Source organism: Lepus europaeus, chromosome 1 (genome assembly GCF_033115175.1).
Source record: "Lepus europaeus isolate LE1 chromosome 1, mLepTim1.pri, whole genome shotgun sequence".
Classification (NCBI taxonomy): Eukaryota; Metazoa; Chordata; class Mammalia; order Lagomorpha; family Leporidae; genus Lepus; species Lepus europaeus.
Genome location: NC_084827.1, coordinates 58,797,842 through 58,818,268, shown reverse-complemented (window position 1 = coordinate 58,818,268; position 20,427 = coordinate 58,797,842). Strand labels below are relative to the sequence as shown.

At 41.9% G+C, this 20,427-nt stretch overlaps 1 protein-coding gene across 2 annotated transcripts in view; it reads right to left on the bottom strand.

Moving 5' to 3' along the window:
- Positions 1 to 20,427, bottom strand: part of CNTNAP5 (contactin associated protein family member 5) — a 967,841-nt gene that overhangs the window by 45,770 nt on the left and 901,644 nt on the right. For both annotated transcript variants that reach the window (XM_062199074.1, XM_062199079.1), the window contains exons 20-21: positions 14,172 to 14,302; positions 3,043 to 3,130 (exon numbers count right to left, since the gene is read on the bottom strand). In XM_062199074.1, coding sequence (XP_062055058.1) covers positions 3,043 to 3,130; positions 14,172 to 14,302 — 219 coding nt within the window. The remainder of the gene's footprint in view (positions 1 to 3,042; positions 3,131 to 14,171; positions 14,303 to 20,427) is intronic.

The window sequence follows — 20,427 nt, the reverse complement described above, 5'->3', positions numbered from 1 at the left end:
ATTTTTGTGACGCAGTCAAAAATGTTTTATTGAAAAGAGAGTAAGCAGGGCTGGCACTGGGGTGCAGCAGGTTAAGCCCCTTCTTGCAAGGCAGGCATCCCAAGTCAGAGGGCTCATTCAATTCCCAGCTTTCGTGCTTCTGAGCTAGCTCCCTGATACTGTGCCTGGGAAGGGAAAAAAGGTGTCATAAGTATCTGGGCTCCTGCCACCCATATAGGAGACGAGGATAGAGTTACTGGGTCCTGGCTTCATCCTGGCCCAGCCCCAGCTGTGGCAACCTTCTGGGGAAGGAACCAGAAGGTAAAAGATACCTCTCTCTATCATTGTCTTTCAAACAAATAACTAAATGTTAACAAGGAGGGTAAGTGATTAAGGATAGAGTTAGAAAGTCTAAGTTTTACCTAATTCATATTTAAAAGAAGTGAATAGAGAAAGGGAGGAAGAAGCAATATGTTAAGAATTCCTGAGAATAAATGGATACATATGAATAATGTATATGAACCAGATACATATATACATATATATATATATATTGCAACTAATGAATAGATTTAGTAAGCATGAGGATATCAAGTTGATTCTTTTAAAAGCCTTATGTACTAGAAAACTATTACCAGGCACATGAGAGTAAACTGTGAAATACCAAAAAAAAAAAAAAAAAAAAAAAAAAAGAGAGAGAGACTTGAAAAGTAGCTTGTTAGTGGAAGGGGTGAGGCTCAGCAAAGCACTTCTGAAACCAGGGCAGACTAACGGCAGACATTTCAATAGCAACCACTGAAGCCAGAAGACAAGGATCCAGTAAAGCACTAAGGGAGGATTTCAAACTGGCTGTTCAGAGTCCTGACTGGAGGTGTTTCAGATTTCCAAGGCCTAAGCCCTCTCCAAATGGACAATCTCAAGTTGTAATTACAATGTTTCTAAAGGTGCAGCTGGGGAGAGAGGTCTGCATGCAATTGGTTCTTAGGAGTCAGTGCCAACGGACCCCATCACAGCACTGCATAATGTTGAGAACAGCATCTGAGAAAACATATCCTTCCATACTGAATTGCATGTCTAGCAAAATGTCCTCCAAGAATCAAGGTGAAATAGGAGCATGTTTTGCAAATAAAGTGTTTATGAATAAAGAATTTTACACAGAAAGAAAAAATCGTGGTCACCAAAGAAGTTTACCAAATCTGATCAGAAGGAGAAAGGTCAGAAACATAAAAAGGAAAGGGAAATGAATAAACTGTGCATGTATTAATAAAAGTGAGCAATATTTATGGAAATTATTATTATTAACAGGAGGGGGGATGGAATAACAAACAAACTTCAATCCAGACATCAGTGATTATTGATTGGTTCATTCAACTATCATTTGGGAAGCTGAAGTTAATGATTTTCTAGACTACATTGCAGTTAGGTTTCTGGATTCATATAATGTCCTGAGAGTTCTACACCCTTCACAAATCAGGAAGACTAGTGACACAAGAGTCAGTTTCCTGACTTTCCAACTTCTCTGCTGTTGAACAACATCATGGCAGCATGAACCATTCTCTGCAGCCATTTGTCCAAGGCCTTCTCAGACCTCTTGGGGCAACTGGGTGGCTGTGGCTTCTGGACTCTTGTCTACCATCAGTGGATGATAACTTGTTCAGAATGGCTTTAGGGGTCTTCCCAAAGAGTCCTAACAAGCACCCACATCATTAGTATTGCAACAATTTTGTAAGCAACTTATTTCTTTTTTGAGTTTTTCTCTGCTTAAAATGCCTGGAACATAATGTTTTCTGGACTGTAATGTGACTACATAAGAAAGTGTGGGGAACCGCGGGCTGGCCACCTGTGGGGACCTCCTCTAAATGGTTTGGAGCAATCGGTCGACCACAAGGCCTACGAAAACAACCAGGTGAAACAGATGAAACAGAATGGACTCTGCATAAACTAGGAAGAACCAGGTGAAACAGATGAACTTTCGACCTGAGGCTATACGCGCCCTTTCATCTGATTGGACGATATCAGCATAAAGGGACATTGGGATCTGGGGGGAGGGCCCGGATGCCACTGCTGGCCTGGCGGCCGCTGCCCCGGCCCCTCCTCTTCTTTTCTCCTCTCCCCACTTTCCTTCTCTCCCCACAAATATAAAGTTCCTTGAGAACCGATGAACAGTGACCGTGTCGTGACTGCGTTGGACCCTTGCTGGTGAGGGTCCAACAGAAAGAACTTAATAAAATCCCAGGAAAAATTGGAGCAATAGAAAACAAGGAGCTAAAAGCAAAACCAACTGTACAGGTAAGCCCCAAAATGTAAAAGAACTTTTATCTCCCAATTCGTGAACAGAGATGGCCAGATTGGGTATAACAATCAAAATCCAGTTGTATATTCTTTGCACAATCATACATAAGGCTTAAAGAAAATGAAAGATTCAAAGGAAAACAATAAGGAATGAGAGATTAGGCAAATTCTAGGCAAAGCAAAATAGCAGTAGCTACATTAATTAAATAAAACATTTAAGCATGAAAAGACATCATGAAAGTTGAAAAAGATGACCTGTGATAAAAATGTTTCATTTATTAAGAAGATAAAATAATTTCATTTCTGAATGCACCTAAAAATGATGTCATGGTAAAAAATCACGATGTTTTCAGTCAAAAATGTCCACCATTATAATGGGAAATTTCAATACTGCTTCAATGACCATGGATTTGAACAATTTGATAATTATCTAGATCTTTGTTTTTTTTAATTTATTTAAGTAAAAATTAAGTAAATTTAAGTAAAATTAAGCAAAAATTTTAGTTTTAAATAATTTTTAAAATTAAGTAAAACACTAATTATTTAATTACTTTATGAATGCAGCTCTTTCAAGCTCTATAAAATAGATATAATTTCCAGTCCCCATCATCCCCACACACACATCTCAGCATTTCCTATACTTGACATCTAAGTTGCAGATCTTGCATGGAGCTTAAAGCTCCGCATTTGAATTATCCCATTGATAATTGTTTTATTTATCTGTTTATGTTAACAAAGCTCACTGAGCAGGTGTGGACTGGAACAGCAGACCTGTGACTTTGCCCAGGGTCAAGGACCTTGCCGTCCTGAGCTCGGCTTCTGGGGAGAAGTTGTAGCTGATCCGAAGTTGCTGATCCACCTGCAGGGAAACGGAACAAAGGACGTCAGTGGAGGCCTACAGGTGAAGGGCTTTTAAACACTCCCATGCAGAAATAGTTTGAAAAGCAGGCACGCACACGGGGCACACACAGCAGACCCCTGTCTGGGATTTTCTCTCCGGAGAGATTAGCAATGTCTCACTAATTCTCACACAATACACACAAAATACCCCTTTCTTTCTTCTTTGTGAAATTGGGGCTTTCACAGGAGTCTTCGCCCTGGGAAATTCTGAGCAGCCTTTGACAGGTATTTATCTCCCCACTGAGATTTTTTCACCAAATTCTTTGCTGCAAACAAGCACACAAATGAAACCTGCTCAGGAACTAGCTGTGCAGGATTAACATTAAATGGGAAGCAGGCACTCATTTCCTGTTTCTTTTTGTCCTCAGGAGCACCACTGCTCTCCTGTTCTCCAGGGTCTGGAGTGCACTCCTTCAGGTGCGGGCTGAGGGACTGCACCAGGCATGGATGGCAGCTGACGAAACCTTTGGTAGAGGAGGACAAGTTAGTTGCACAGTCAGCTGAGAACCCCAACTTGCAGGATAAGCAAAAGCCATGGCTGGGATTTGCCAGGAGTGCGATTCTAGGATCAGCCTTCAGGCAGCCCTCCCTCCCTTGCTCACTAATTCATTCCATCTCTTTGTTCTAGTTATCTGGGCAGCAGGCTCCCATCCAGGCCACTTTATTCAGTCTAGTCAAATGCTGCCAGTTTCTTTCAGGCTCTGGGCTGAGCATCCACGTGATGCTATTCCTGAAAAGGGTTCTCATTATTGCACATGGAGGGGGGTGGGCAAGGGTCTTAAAAAATTCAAGGAAACTGCATTATGAAGAGAATCAGACATGGATTTTGAGCACTAAAATTTGATCATCAAAATAGACATATTATTTCACTCCATTTTCCAACAAAATTTATGAAATACCCTAATAGCCACCCTGGAAGAGAGAGACTCTGTGCTTGACTTTGCACTCCTCCTTGGGGAGCAGAAGGTCCAGGAGTAATACCCAGTGCTCCATCCCCACCTTCCCTCTGCACCCATCTGTCCTGAGTAACCTCCATTCAGAAATCTGGTCCTGTGGAAAGAGCCATTGGCTATGACCTGTGGTGCCTGATTACATGCTTGTTAGCTTATAATACTGCTTACTAGGTACTGAACTCTTGGTGTGTATAAATTTGTTAAGGCATCTTTCCAAACATACTCTTCCCTAGAATACTAGGAAATGAACTTATTTTTTATTTGACAGATAGGCAGTGAGAGAGAGAGAGACAGAGAGAAAAGTCTTCCTTCTGTTGGTTCACCCCACAAATGGCTGTTACTGCCAGAACTATGCTGATTCAAAGCCAGGAGCCAGGTTCTTCCTCCTGGTCTCCTGTGCAGGTGCAGGGGCCCAAGCACTTGTACCATCCTCCACTGCCTTCCCAGGCCACAACAGAGAGCTGGACTGGAAGAGGAGTAACCCGGACTAGAACCCTGCACCCATATGGGATGCCGGGGCCACAGGTGGAGTATTAACCAAGTCAGCCACGGCGCCCACCCCAAAAATGAACATTTTTTTAATAGATTAATTTGTTTACTTGAAAGGCAGAATTATGGGGGAGAGAGGCAGACAGAGAGAGAGAGAGAGAGAGAGAGAGATCTTCCATATGCTGGTTCACTCCCCAAATGGCCAAAAGAGCCAGGGCTGGGCCAGGCCAGAGCCAGGAGTCATGAGCTTCTTCTGGGTCTCTGACTTGGGTGCAGGGGCCCAAGCTCTCGTGCCGCTTTCCATTGTTTTCCCTGGTGCGTCAGCAAGGAGCTTGATCAAAAATAGACTAGCTGGGACTCAAACCAGAGCCCATATGGGATACTGGCCGCATGAACATTTTTTTTTTAACTAGGAAATGAGTGTTATTATCAAAAGAGTGAAAGAGAGAGTGAGAGAGAGAGAGAGGGAGAGAGAGAGGGAGAGACTACCTAGAGTCACATGGACTTGTCTTGTTCCCTACCCATCTCATGACGTCATGTCTTCTTTACTTACCTGTGTCTTTATAGATATTTGAGCAATTTGTAGAAAAACACTATCTTATATTTTTTATTTCTGAGATTCTACAATGCTCATTCAACACATGTTTGAGTACCCACCATGTGCCATATACTGTTATAAGTGCTCCCAGAGTCTACCACCTCTTGAAAGATTTTTGATGTCCTGGATTGTTTAGTTGATGCCTCTCTCTCTCTCTCTCTCTCTCTCTCTCTCTCTCTCTTTTCTGCTTATAACCTTGCGTTTCAGATATTGCATTATATTGATCTGCCTGCTCTCTCTCTCTCTCTCTTGCATTTTCCCCATTAAACTATTGGCTCCTTGGGGACACAGATCACATCATCTCCATATAAGTGTTTTGTAGAGTCTACCATGGAAACTGGCAAGTTCAGTAAGTGAATAAATGCACAATTTAATGACTGCATTTGGTGGCTATGAAGACTGAGTCCATCAGAGCTCCAGGATGTCTCTGGTGGCTTTTCCACCTTTAGGTAACACATGAGGTCTTGGTACTTTTTATCCCAGTCCATAACCTGTTTAATGATCATGGGTATAGGTTCATTCCTTCACAGGAGGAAGTTTTCTTCCTGAATCAGTCATGCTCTCACATGGCTCTTCCTGTCTGACTTTGGAAGTGCCCTCCCCACATTGGACAGGATGCTTCTCCCCTTCCTTTGTTGCCCAGAGACAACAGAGGGATGCTAAAATGGGTGAGGATTTCCTGCCAGGTGGATAGAAATTTTAACCATGGGTCGCTTTGCCCTAGAGATTGAGATTCCCTTGGCTTCAGCCACTATGTCCTCCCTAGGATGCCAGGTCCCATCTACAGGTGACTCCTTGAACATCACTCCTGTACTCAAAGGCCACTTGTGGAAGAGCCAAGTGTACACATCCTTGAGTCACCCCTGCTATGCTGTCTTGCTTTGTGGGGACTTGCTGTTCCCTTAACAAATGACTGATGAAGAAGAGGAGGAGTTAAGAGACATTCTGCTAAGTAGTTTTTTAGCAAAATGAGTGTAAGAGTTAGGATAGGAAGGTGGAATGACTCAAAGGAAATTGGAGGCTATCATGGACTGGAGATGGATGGGAAATGGCTCCAGCCCTGCCAGAGCAGAAGAGTGGTAGACCCTTGGAACACTTCCAACAGTATATGACACACAATAGATAATGAAATGTGTGTTTAATGAGCATTCTATAAACTCAGGGGCTGAATTACCTATTTGAAAATCTAAGCAGGGGCTGGCGCCATGGCTCACTTGGTTAATCCTCTGCCAGTGGCGTCAGCATCCCATATGGGCACTGGGTTCTAGTTCCAGTTGCTCCTCTTCCAGTCTAGCTCTCTGCTGTGGCCCCGAAAGGCAGTGGAGGATGGCCCAAGTGCTTGGGCCCTGTACCCGCATGGGAGACCAGGAGGAAGCACCTGGCTCCTGGCTTTGGATCGGCGCAGCACGCTGGCTGTAGCTGCCATTTGAGGGAGTGAACCAAAGGAAGAAAGACCTTTCTGTCTGTCTCTCTCTCTCTCTCACTGTCTAAATCTGCCTGTCAAAATAAAAATAAATAAATAAATAAGAAAAAATAATTTAAGCAAATGTATAGTGCAAAAACAAACAAAAAAGGGGAAGGCACCACAAATACTTACTTTAATCTTTAGTGTGGTCTAAGCAATTATTGAAGTAGTTAGCAGGAAAAGCATTATGTTTGTTAGACTTACTTATGCCTTTTTTATTATTTAGTATTTATTTATTTATTTATTTGTTTATTTTTATTTTTGACAGGCAGAGTGGACAGTGAGAGAGAGAGACAGAGAGAAAGGTCTTCCTTTGCCAATTTTTTTAAACTTTTATTTAATGAATATAAATTTCCAAAGTACAGCATAATTATGGATTACAATGGCTCCCCCCCATAACTTCCCTCCCACCCACAACCCACCCCTTTTCCACTCCCTCTCCCCTTCCATTCACATCAAGATTCATTTTCAATTCTCTTTATATACAGAAGATCAGTTTAGTATATATTAAGTAAAGATTTCAACAGTTTGCACCCACATAGCAACACAAAGTGAAAAATACTGTTGGAGTACTAGTTATAGCATGTACAGCACATTATGGACAGAGATCCTACATGATATTTTTTCAAAAGTAATTTCCTATGCAATTTCCAATTTAAAACCAAGGGTTTTTTTTTTTTCATTTTCAATTCTCTTTATATACAGAAGATTGATTCAGTATATACTAAGTAAAGATTTCATCAGTTTGCACCCACACAGAAACACAAAGTGTAAAAATATTGTTTCAGTACTAGTTATAGCATTACTTCACATTGGACAACACATTAAGGACAGATCCCACAATGGAATAGAATAGAAACACCAGAAATCAATCCAAACATCTACAGCCAACTTATATTTGATCAAGGATCCAAAACCAATCCCTGGAGTAAGGACAGTCTATTCAATAAATGGTGCTGGGAAAATTGGATTTCCACGTGCAGAATCATGAAGCAAGATCCCTACCTTTCACCTTACACAAAAATCCACTCAACATGGATTAAAGACTTAAATCTACGACCCGACACCATCAAATTATTAGAGAACATTGGAGAAACCCTGCAATATATAGGCACAGGCAAAGACTTCTTGGAAAAGACCCCAGAAGCACAGGCAGTCAAAGCCAAAATTAACATTTGGGATTGCATCAAATTGAGAAGTTTCTGTACTTCAAAAGATAGAGTCAGGAAAATGAAGAGGCAACCGACAGAATGGGAAAAAAAATATTTGCAAACTATGCAACAGATAAAGAGTTGATAACCAGAATCTACAAAGAAATCAAGAAACTCCACAACATCAAAACAAACAACCCACTTAAGAGATGGGCCAAGGACCTAAATAGACATTTTTCAAAAGAGGAAATCCAAATGGCCAACACACACTTGAAAAAATGTTCAAGATCACTAGCAATCAGGAAAAATGCAAATCAAAACCACAAGGAGGTTTCACCTCACCTTGGTTAGAATGGCTCACATTCAGAAAGCTACCAACAATAGATGCTGGAGAGGATGTGGGCAAAAAGGGACACTAACCCACTGTTGGTGGGAATGCAAACTGGTTAAGCCACTATGGAAGTCAGTCTGGAGATTCCTCAGAAACCTGAATATAACCCTACCATACAACCCAGCCATCCCACTTCTTGGAATTTACCCAAAGGAAATTAAATTGGCAAACAAAAAAGCTGTCTGCACATTAATGTTTATTGCAGCTCAATTCACAATAGCTAAGACCTGGAACCAACGTAAATGCCCATCAGCAGTAGACTGGATAAAGAAATGATGGGACATGTACTCTATAGAATACTATACAGCAGTCAAAAACAATGCAACCCAATCATTTGCAACAAGATGGAAGAATCTGGAAAACATGATGCTGAGTGAAATAAGCCAGTCTCAAAGGGACAAATATATGTTCTCCCTGATTGGTGACAACTATCTGAGCACCAAAGAGGAAACCTGTTGAAGTGAATTGGACACTATGAGAAACAGTGACTTCATCAGCTCTTGTCCTTTGCCAATTTTTAATTACAATTTTTGATCTGCTTAGGGGTAAAGCACCACAACCCTAAAAACTTTAAGGATATCTTAAGTTTGCATCCTGATCTAGAGAAGCTTTGTTGTTCTCAGAGCCCAACCTTCCCATTGACTCGTATCCAGTCTTAAATGGGAATGGGAAAGGGAGGAAAATGAAAGAAGCTCTTTTAGGGAAAGCCCTAGATGCCAGACTTAGTGATTCATCCTCTAGCTATGTGCCTTCAGATAGTTGTTATAGGAAACACTGAGCTTAGTTTTACTTGCCCTCTTAGTTTTTTTTTTTTTTTTTTTTTGCAATGACCATGGCCAAAATGGGGTTAAAGCAGGGAAACAAGAATGCAATCCAGGTCTCTCATGTGTGTGACAGGAACCCAATCACTTCATCCATGGCTGCTGCCACCCAGAGCCTGACTCATGAAGAAGCTGGAATCAGGAGTTGGAGCAGGGCAATGAACCAGACACTCCAATGTGGGACATGGGCATCTGAACCCCTAGGCTAAATTCATGTGGATAATTCAACCTTTTAGATAGATAGATGGAAGATAGATAGATAGATAGGTAGAGTTGCAGACATAGAAAAATAAGTAGACTGAAGCTCAGAATGTTAACTTGTTTGGGATCACATAGCAAAAGTGATGGGGCATGAATTCACCCTTGATTATGTCTCTCTAAGGATGCTTCTTTTAGTCTCAGGATCTTCATCTCTCAAAGAAAAAAAATTCTGGTTCCTCCTTCTTTACAACTTAGTGTTTGTGCTGGCATTTGGTTAGACTGGGTTAATATATTTAACTCATCAGGGTACATTAAGGGCACTAAAGTTCACCTTCACCACTATGACATTTTGGGGACACTGAGCCTTAAAAAATAACCTTAAAAAAAGTCCAATTCCCAAATAATTGACAAGAATTCTTGCTCCTGATTGCAGGTCCAGACTTCAAGGTCTCCTTCCTATGTTCAAAAACAGCAGAGTGGAGGAGATACAGACATTCAAGTCCAGGGACTATGAGGGAATAGATTCATAGCAGGTGTACTCTGCTGAATACGTACAGTGGTACTTGTCTGTCCTCCCTAATGGTTTTGATCAGTACCTGAGATCCTGCTCCAGAGGTCCTAGGGTGGGCCTGGGGATAGTAGCTGACTATCCTTTTTCTTATCATTAAACATTTATTTTAGGAGGAAGAAAAAGAAGAGATCGTTTGAGGGGTTGAGGAGTTTCAGGGAGATGAGTGTGTTTTGTTACTGAGTCAGTAATTTTAATTTAAGTTAAAAAACAAATTTTAAGTTAAAAAACAAATAGATTCTTCCTCTGTTTTTTTTTTTTTTGCACCCTTCAGCATTTTAGAGATATTATGGTCTCAATCAACATGTATTTATTATTGCCTGAAAACTGATTTGTGCAAATCAGTGAGAAAAAAATACCTCTTATTGCCCTCTACTGTCCTATTTGTATCTTGTATTCATGGAAGAAAAAAACAGGAAATATCTAGAAGGAGGAAAAAGGAGTTGTAGGAACAAATGCTCATCAAACACGCCCTGCTGTCCAATCAGAGCCTCAGCCAAACTAGTCAAAGTAGAAGTCATTGTTCCCATTCCTTCCTTCCCTCAGTTCAAGCTTGCACAGAAGACTTTTCCACCACTTATTTCAGGGGTAAACTCTAGAGGTAAACACATTAAATTCTGCTCACTCATGAATTGTTATTTGTAGCTTATATTTGATAATCAATCTTTAACTTCTACTCATCTGAGATAAGTAAGAATCAGTCTTGACTACTCTGATAACCCAGATCCCAAAGGTTACTCAATGCTATTGGTGCCACTCCTGTGACATCTTACCAAATCTCTTCCCCCATGGTTTTCTGACTGCTGTCTTTGGCAACCATTAGATTCTCCTTTGGCTAGTCTACACCTCAGGTCTCCTTCCTGCCAAATACATCTTTCTTTGCATTGACCACCAAAAACCCCTGAACATGAAAATCTAGCCACATTATTCCCCTGCCTGAAACCCAAAGACTTCCCTTCCCCTCTTCAAAGGGTTATCACAGGCCCTGTGGAAATCATCCACTTCCTTCACAAGTGGTTATTGAATTCCTGTTGTATAGGAGTAGGCATTTTAGAGCAATAAAAATAGAAATCTTTGTATAAAACCTACATTTTGGAAGAGGCAAGAATGATAGAAAATTTGATAAATCTTGTTTGTTAGTGCTAAATGCTAACAGAAAAAAAAATAAAGCAGATAAGGGTAATTGGAAATGCAGTTGGAGTCAAGGAAATACATTGCTGCATTGAATGAGGACATCAGAGATGACCCATGAAGGACGACTTTGTAAGCCCAGCAGGAACTAGATCTACAGACAACTGATGAATACCCTTCCAGTCAAAGCTAACATGGAGAATAAGGCCTCTGGAAATTGTATTGTGGTCAGCGTGGTTCAAGTGGAGTCATAGAGGGATTGGTGTTAGACAAGGTAAGAGAAGAAACCATGAGAAGGGAGCAGAGATGCAATCTTCAAGATCCTCACAAACTACTTTGAGTTTGTTGGCTTTTATTCTGTATGTTAAGAAAAACTGCTTATGGGGTTTCATAATATTATATTATGATGTGACTCTACTTTTAACAGGATTCTCTGTCTACTCTGCTGAGAATAGGCTGCAGGGGAAGAGGAGAAAGCCGGGATCTATTAATGCAGAAGCAACTCTAACCAGTAACATTGCAAGAGAGGGATAGAAGTGACAAAGTAGAAGCTCTTGACCAATGGGATGTTGTATGTAAGAGAGAGAGAGAGAGAAAGAGAGAGAGAGATATCAATGAACACATAATGGTTTTGAGCTAGAGAAACTGAGAGAGTAGAACTGTTATTAACCGAAATATGAAAAGTTGTGGGAGATAGAAGAGTGGTTTTGGGGAAATTATAAATAATTCCATTTTAAATATTTTACATTTAGGATGTCTAACAGATTTTCAAATAAAATGCCCAATAGGCAATTGGATACGTAGATCAGGAATTTAGGGAGAAGATTGGAGTTGGATGTACATTGGGATTGACTAATCAGCATATATATATGGAAATTATGCATTAAATATATATAATATATATGTTTTATAAATATATATACAAATAGACTTAAGCATGGTGTTTACAAATGTGATACTGAATGACATAAGCCAAGGAATGTGTGCAGAGACAAAGTATAGTTGTCTAAAGTTAGAGTCCTCATGTGCTAAAATGGGTAGAGTCTGCAGAGAAGAGGAGCACAATCAAAACAGAAAAGAATGAGCAACTAACAGTAACAGAAGGAACAGCAGGTGACAGTGGCATCCCACAGACAAATGAGAACTAAGTCAAGTCTGCAGAGCAGAGAGCACTCAGTGACCACCAAGAGGACAGGAATGATGAGATTGTGCCATGACCACCAGCGTTTGCAAAAGAAGGCCATGGATGCTTTGAGAATTATTATTCCATTGTGGCACAGGGACAAAACCTTGATTCATGTGGGTTACAGAAAAAGGAAATGAGACTTTAGAGATGAAATATATAAAATATTTCCAAGGATTTGGGAACTACATTTTGAAAGAAAATCAAACATCATATTAAGTTAGGTAAGATAATTTTGCGGGGCCGGCACTATTGTGTAGTGGGTAAATCCACCACTGCCTGCAGTGCCGGCATCTCATATGGGTGCCAGTTGGAATCATGGCTGCTCCACTTCTGATCCACCTCTCTGCTATAGCCTGAGAAAGCAGTAGAAGATAGCCCAAGTCCTTGGGCCCCTGCATCTGCTTAAGAGACCAGGAGGAGGCTCCTGGCTCCCAACTTTGGATCAGCAAAGCTCCAGCCATTGTGTCCAACTGGGAAGTGAACCAGTGGATGGAAGACCTCTCTCTTTCTCTCTCTTTCTCTGTCTCTCCTCTCTCTAACTCTGACTTTCAAATAAATAAATAAATCTTTTTTAAAAAGATAATTTTGCTTCCTTGATCTTGAGAGGTTTTCGTTTGACCCTTTTTAATTGTTTATTTATTTTATTTGCTTAAAGGCAGGGGAGAGTTGAAGAGAGATTTCCCATCCACTGATTGACTTCCCAAATGCCCACAACAGCTAGTACTGGGCCAGGCCAAAGCCAGAAGCCAGGAGCTCAATTTGGGACTCACAGCTGTGTGGCAGGTACCTAATTATGTGAGCCATCACCTGCTTCCTCCCAAAATGTGCAATCGTGGGAAGGTGGAGTGGAGAGCAGGTCCAGAACCAGAACTTAGCATGCTGATATAGGACACAGTTGTTCCAAGCAGCAGGTTAACCACTGTGTCAAATGTTCACACCTGTTTCAGTTTCTTTAATGCATGTAATAACGACATGCTTGTATGCTTTGAAGAAACATCAAAAAAGAGCCGGGAAAATGGCAGAAAGGGAGAGAAATAAGACTATAGTGATGTTCTTGATTTGAGTATGTCATCTGACCCACAGGTGGAAGGCCAGACCTTAGCTGAAATGGTGAACTCTACATATTCTGCAACAGGGGTGAGAGAACACAGCAGGACAATGTTGCAGGTAGGTGAGTAAAATGGTGCCGAGAAGATGTAGATGTACTCCTCTGAATGCTGCATTTTTATCGACAGAAGAAAGCAAAGTCATCCACTGAGAATGAAGACAGAGCTGAAATGGTTAGGAGGAGAGACAAGAGCACAGGAAAATTGATGGTCTGAAAAGCACACGGGTGATTGCTGAGCAGATTGAGGGGCTTGCTTGAGATCTGGATTCTAAGGGGTGGTGTGGACTCTGCCTGTTCTCTCTTGTGATCTGCTTTCACCTGCTTCTTATCCTTTACATGGAGATCACCAGGGTTTCAGAGTTCCTATCACACACATGCTCTTCCAAACAGTTCCACCTGCACTCAAATGGACCGCCTCCCTGAGCTCTCTCCCCTCCCTTCACCTCTTATGTAACTTCAGACTCAGTTAATTCCTAACTTTCGGTTTTAAGTCCTGGTGCCCATATGAGACTTGTGCCCTACTCAATGCTCCCTGTCACCTGGGCACACTTTCTCCATTGCCCTTGCCACAGCCTATTGTGACTTCCATTTTACCTGTGTGTATCATTGTCCATAATCCAGTTTGGGGGATGTTAATGTAACCAGATACTACAAGCACCTGTTGCTTCCCTTCCCCCACCTTTTTCTGATTAAGTATATCTGATGTAAGCTCCAAGTATTTACATTTCTAACAAAGTCACAGGTACTGTGTCTGCTGGTGGGAAGAAGGGGTACATCTTGGCCATCTGTATTCCAGTTCTCCCAAGGTTGGTTCATGTGTGGTTTCTGACTATATCCCCAGCACTTGGTTACTGCTTTGGCTTTGGGTAGAAGCTCTTAAAACATTGACTGATCAACCAAGGCCCAATGGCTTAGTGGGAAGAAGGGAAGTGAGGTACCTGAATGGTAAGCTCTCTCCCTTCTCGGTTTATCTTCAAGTGGTGCATCCTTCTGTTAGCAAAGTTTTCTACGTCAATGGTGAATACGTGGGTATCTTCCTTGCTTAGCTGATAGCGAACCTGTAAACTTCCTTGAAAGAAAAATAGTAGAAACTAATATTAAAGATCGCCCCCATAAAATACAAAAGTGTGATCAGATTGTCAGATTGCTACTGTATATATACCAAGGACCCATTCCTCAATCCTTTGTCATTCACATTTTTAATATGAATTATGTAAGCTCATCAGGGTCCAAACAGAAAATTACAGCATTGCTACAAAATGAAAGTGAGTGTGTGAATGTGTTTGTGTGTGTGTGTGTGTGGGAGAGAGGGAGAGAGGGAGAGAGGGAGAGAGGGAGAGAGGGAGAGAGGGAGAGAGAGAGAGAGAGAGAGAGAGAGAGAGAGAGAGAGAAAGAGATCAGAAACCAGAATGCCACTTTGGAAAATAAGACAACCAAAAACCCGTTTTGTAATTGAGTTGTTAAAAGATTAGTAAGATAGAGGTAAGATTATCTCAACTCTCTCTTCAATTCCCAACCCTTCCCATCCCTCTTTCTGCCCAATCTTCTAATTCCTCTTAGACTTATAGACTTAAGGAAGATGGAGAGAACTGGCTCCCATCTTTACCCAGTGAGTCTAATGCTGCTGATTGCATTGTCTTGTGGTTAAGGCTCAGCAACCCACTTTAACCCACAGTGGCCTGGTGGGACATTCAAATTTCACTAGAAAAGTGTTTTTAGGATAGTCCTTCACTATCCAACGGAGGTCAGGAAATCAATTTACTAGCTCTCATTCAGCACTTCTTACAAAATGAAACAGAATTGAAAAGGAAATATGAGAATCCCAAGAGACATTAACCAGAAGTGTTGTGTGTGTGTGTCTGTGTGTGTGTGTGAGAGAGAGAGATAGAGAGAGAGAGAGAGAGAGACAGATACAGAGAGACAGAAAGAATGGTAGGTCACAAAGTAGGTGCTATACTGTGGATCATACTTTTAAAAGCTGGGGAAACCTCCCCATGTGAGAGAATTGCCTTATAGTGTAGAGCCATTTATGGGGTGCTTAATCTCACTCAGGCACTTTTCCCAGCTAAATATGTCCTACATTCCTGTATGAAGGTGTTGAGTCCAACAGCCCAAAGGGACACTGTGTGTCTTATTCTCCACTCATGGTGGTCACCTGTTCTGGTGTCATTGGAGTCCATACCAACCAAATGCCATGCCTTCTTTCCAGGACATATATGGGAAACATTGTTATTGAGGGAGGGTGTTGGTAACTTGTGGACACAGGGGTAAAGAACATTCACTCAAATGCAGGGCAAGGCACTAAGCTGTCTCTCCCCCATCCTCTCAATGTTTCTCTCTCTCTCTCTCTTCTTTTTTTTTTTTTTTTTTTTTTTTTTTTTTTTTTTTTGGACAGGTAGAGTTATAGACAGTGAGAGAGAGAGACAGAGAGAGAGAGAGAGGTATTCCTTCCATTGGTTCACTCCCCAAATGGCGCTGCATCGATCCGAAGCCAGGAGCCAGGTGCTTCCTCCTGGTCTCCCATGCGGGTGCAGAGCCCAAGGCCATCCTCCATTGCTATCCCAGGCCACAGCAGAGAGCTGGACTGGAAGAGGAGCAACCGGGACTAGAACCCAGCGCCCATATGGGATGCCAGCGCCACAGGCGGAGGATTAACCAAGTGAGCCACGGCGCCAGCCCCTCAATGTCTCTTATCTTTCAGAAACAGCTCTCTGAAATTCCTCAGGCTGCCCTTTATTCCTCGGCCCCCAGTGTTAGGAAGACAAGAGGTTTGGGAGTAATCAACACTTCCATAGCTGTTGCTGTTGTCCTTACCAAAAGATAATTTTTTGAGACAGTTTTAAAAATAAATTGCTACTTATGGCATTTTGGAATACATCCATGTGAAATAAGGTTGTAAAATAATCTAAAGCAGAATAGGAAAAAATAATTTGATACTTATGAGGCCATTACTTGACAGTCAGTCATTAAGAGCAGCTCTCTGTAGCTCATCTTGGATTCCTGGCTCCTTCTAACCCAGTAGAGCAAATCAGTGTATGAAAATTAGGTATCAGGCATAGTGATAAATGTCTTATTCCTTAAGGCAGTGTGGGCTCTCTCATCATCTCACTGATTGGGAAATTCACACTTGTACATAATCTTTATGTGTTTTTTCATGATAGACATTGCTTGCATTTACACATCTTTACTAACACCTCTCTTAGGCACCAAAAGTTGCAACAGAGGTCCTGTCCTTTGACACACTTTAAAGCTTCCTAAACATTTCAGATCATCTTAAAACACCTCCTCTGGGTCTTCTGGTACCATATAAATATTTCTCTCATCTTCTTAGAACTTTTGAGGAAATCACTGCCTCTCAATGAACCCCAACATGATATCCTGGAATCTCTCATTTCCACATGATTGCTGGGAGAAGAAAACCCAGACTTTTCAAAATAAGTTTGACACTCTAGTCTGCCTGGAAGCACGGGTACATGATGGAAAATTGTTTGTGGTCAGGCCTGAAGGTTCCTTATCTAACTATCCCAGCACCTTTTTCAGCTGTGTGGGTAGATGAGGCATCAGCTCCTCTCCAGACGTGAGACTCAGCTGATTCTTCAGATCACCTCTGCTGGCACTCCGAGCTCATCATCTGTCCCTCGGGCCTCCTCTGCTTCCCTCCTTCCTTCATCTTTGCATGTAAACCTCCTGGCTGTGGTCCCCTGCACGCACCCCACTCTCTTCCATAAGTTTTGCCACAATGACAACCACCACAAAGGCATAGTCCCAAAGGCAGTGAACTGTTGGAGGGAAAGTACTGTCTATAAGTCTCACAAACTGAAAAAAGGACTGACTCCCCAGGCCAGGAGTGCATGATGATTTCTCTAAAGCACTGTAATGCATTTCTCATCTACTTAATCTCAACTATTCTTGTGGTTAGTATATATCAATGTTGCAACATCATAAGGGTACATATCATTTTGAATGTCTGTATGGACAGAGATAAGATGTTCACATGTGGAAATTAAAAATAAAATTGGGGAGCAGGGGATTAGCCTAACAGTTAAAATGACCAAATCTGACATTTGAGTCCCTGGGTTTGGTTCTTGGCTCTGGCTCTTAACTCCAAGTTCCTACCCTTGAAGGCAGCAGATGATCACTCAAGTACTTTGGTTTCTGCCACCCATGTGGGAGATCCAGATTGAGTTTCCAATTCCTGTCTATAGTCCTGGCCCAGCTCTTGATGAATAAACCAGCAGATGAAAACTCTCTCCATGTCTTTCTGTCTGTGTTATCTCTTTGTTTCTCAAGTAAAAAACAAAAAATAAGTAAATAGAACTGACTTGAGCTTCAGATAGGTCCTTTTTATCAATATGCTTCTAGAATATACATATTTATAATAGAATGATCTTTGGTCACTGACAAGTGCCCTGTAGAAGTTTTAAAGGGTCCCATTAATGTTGGAACACCCAAGTTATATTTAGCTGCTTTTAAAAGCTTGTCTCAGGCAAAATCTGTGTCATTACTTTTAGAACTAAGCAAGTACTACCAGTACACTTAAAACTGGAAAAATCCACATAGTAAACAAAGTATTTGAACATAAGAATAAGGACTCCCCTTCGCAGAGGAGCAGCCAACGTCCCTAGAAGGGGACTCCTTGCTTTCTGCACAGTCTCATCCCTTTCCTCAACACACATTTCACCATGACGGAGCTGCTATTCATCTCTCTACTTTCATCTGGAATTCTTTCTTCTTCTAATTTTCTCCATTTTATAGAAGAGAAAACCGAGCTTCTTGGAGGTGAATAGCGTGACATTGCTCTTTGTCAGTAAAGTGACAGTGTCATATTTAGAAACTAAATCTACCTGGATCAGAAAAGCATGGGTTTCCCATGGAACACAATGGCCCCTAGGGACCATCTCTGTGCAGCAGGCTCTTCCGTGATAACCTGTCTTCTTCTTCTTCTTCTTCTTCTTTTTTTTTTTTTTTTTTGACAGGCAAAGTGGACAGTGAGAGAGAGAGAGAGAGACAGAGAGAAAGGTCTTCCTTTGCTGTTGGTTCACCCGCCAATGGTCACCGTAGCCGGCGTGCCGCGGCGGGCGCACCACGCTGATCTGAAGCCAGGAGCCAGGTGCTTCTCCTGGTCTCCCATGCGGGTGCAGGGCCCAAGCACTTGGGCCATCCTCCCCTGCACTCCATGGCCCCAGCAGAGAGCTGGCCTGGAAAAGGGGCAACCGGGACAGAATCCGGAGCCCCGACCGGGACTAGAACCGGGTATGCCAACGCTGCAAGGCGGAGGATTAGCCCATTGAGCTGCAGCGCCAGCCCTAACCTGTCTTCTTAACTTTGCTCCCATCCATCCTTCAGAACTCAGTGTAAGGTCTCCTCTTCCAGGAAGCCACCCTGGGCCTCTCCAAGGTGGCCCTCCTTTGCTCCTACAAATCATGCCATTACCTTTATCCTAATACACACCACATTGTATTTTCTGTCCTCTACACTGATCTGTGAATTGCAGCCTGAGGTTTTCTAGTGCCTGGACTGTATATCCTCAGTAATTCCTGTGGCCAGAGTGTCTGGTTACCCCTAGTGGTGATATCATCTTTCCTTTCACTATACCATCCTTGACCTCTGAGTTTTAATGTCACAGTGGTGTGGAGGGTAATGCATTCTGTACAAACCACACCTCTCATTTGGAACTCTGGACTTCCCAGGTTCTTGTCATGATTCTGTGCAACAGCAATAAGCTGCAGTTCCCAGTCAGGGCCAAGATCACGATGGGAAGCTGCACACACTCTGTTGTGTGTCACCCTGTTGAGCCAGGGTGTTCGGTAGGTGAGGCATGTTACATGCATTTGTGATGCAGGATCTGTTCATTGGAACATTGCCTTGTTTTAAGTTGAGAAGCATCCATACTAATATTGCACTTATTTTAATATCAGCCTCAATTTATCCTGACTCTTTTATCTTTCTCCTCCTCTTGAATTTAAGCTCCCCTAGGAAGAAACATTGCTTATTAATCTTTTTGTCTGCAGACACTCGCTCATGGCCTGCTATCGGAAGTCTCCAGAAGACATTTGTTGAATAAAATAGCCACTCTGGAGAATGTTATCACCACTTCACCAAAATTATAAACTAACATTTATTCAAGGCTTACTGTGTGTAAGACTCTAGAGAAAAAATAGGAACAATTTATCAGTTCTTTATTTGAGGAGTTTATAATCTGGTTGAAGGAGACAAAAACACCTTTCATGCTTCTTGCTATGATGTGCCTAATATTTTTAGATACTTAATATAGTCTTAAATATATTTTTCAATCAAATCCTTAGGTTACAGAGTAGCATTTTATGCAGCGATTGAGACAACTCATCTAATTTCAGAGTAACTGGGTTTAATTCCTGGCTCCAGTTAATGATGCCAAGTCTCTGTTAATGAACACTCTGGGAGGAGACAGTGATGCCTCACATGCTTAGGTCCCTGTTGCCCACCTCAGAGAACCAAGCTGGGTTTCTAACTCCTGGCTTCAGCCCCAGCCATGCCTTGTCATCCATTACAGGCACTTGGAAGGTGAACTGGCAGCTGGGAGTCTCTCTCTCTCTCTCTCTCTCTCTCTCTCTCTCTCTTTTTCTCTCTCTGTTTCCCTCTCTCCGTCCTTCCTTCCTTCCTCCTCTCCCTCCCTCCCCCTTCTAGGTTTGTGCATCTATCTTCCCCCTCTCTGTCTTCACAACAACTAAATAAAAGTCTTCAAAACCCTCAGCTTGAGAAATAGAATTCCAGAAAAGTTAAGGAACTCCTCAAGTAAAATAAAAATATTGGGAACGGAAGGGGATTCAGACCCATTGAGTACATAAAGATAAAGTGTATAAAGCCTTTCTTTTTTCCACTATTTCAGGCTGCCTCCAAAGAGATGTGTGGTAGGACTGAAGGATGTGTGAATGGACAAGCAGGTGGATGGGTGCACAGAGGAAGGTGTGCTTTGATAGTACAGAATGGACAATTCGTGAATTCAGAGAAAAATCAGCAGCTACAATGGCTGAGACCATCATAAAGAGGTTTTCAGAGAGAGAGTTACTGAAAGAAGGCAGAACTTCATTGAGGGAAAAGTGGAACATTTATGTAACAGTAGAGACACAAGGAGAGCAATGTGTTGGATTTCCCCACACCAAAGCAGAACAGTAGGCCAATGGAGCTGAAAAGAACTTCTACAGACTTCCACTC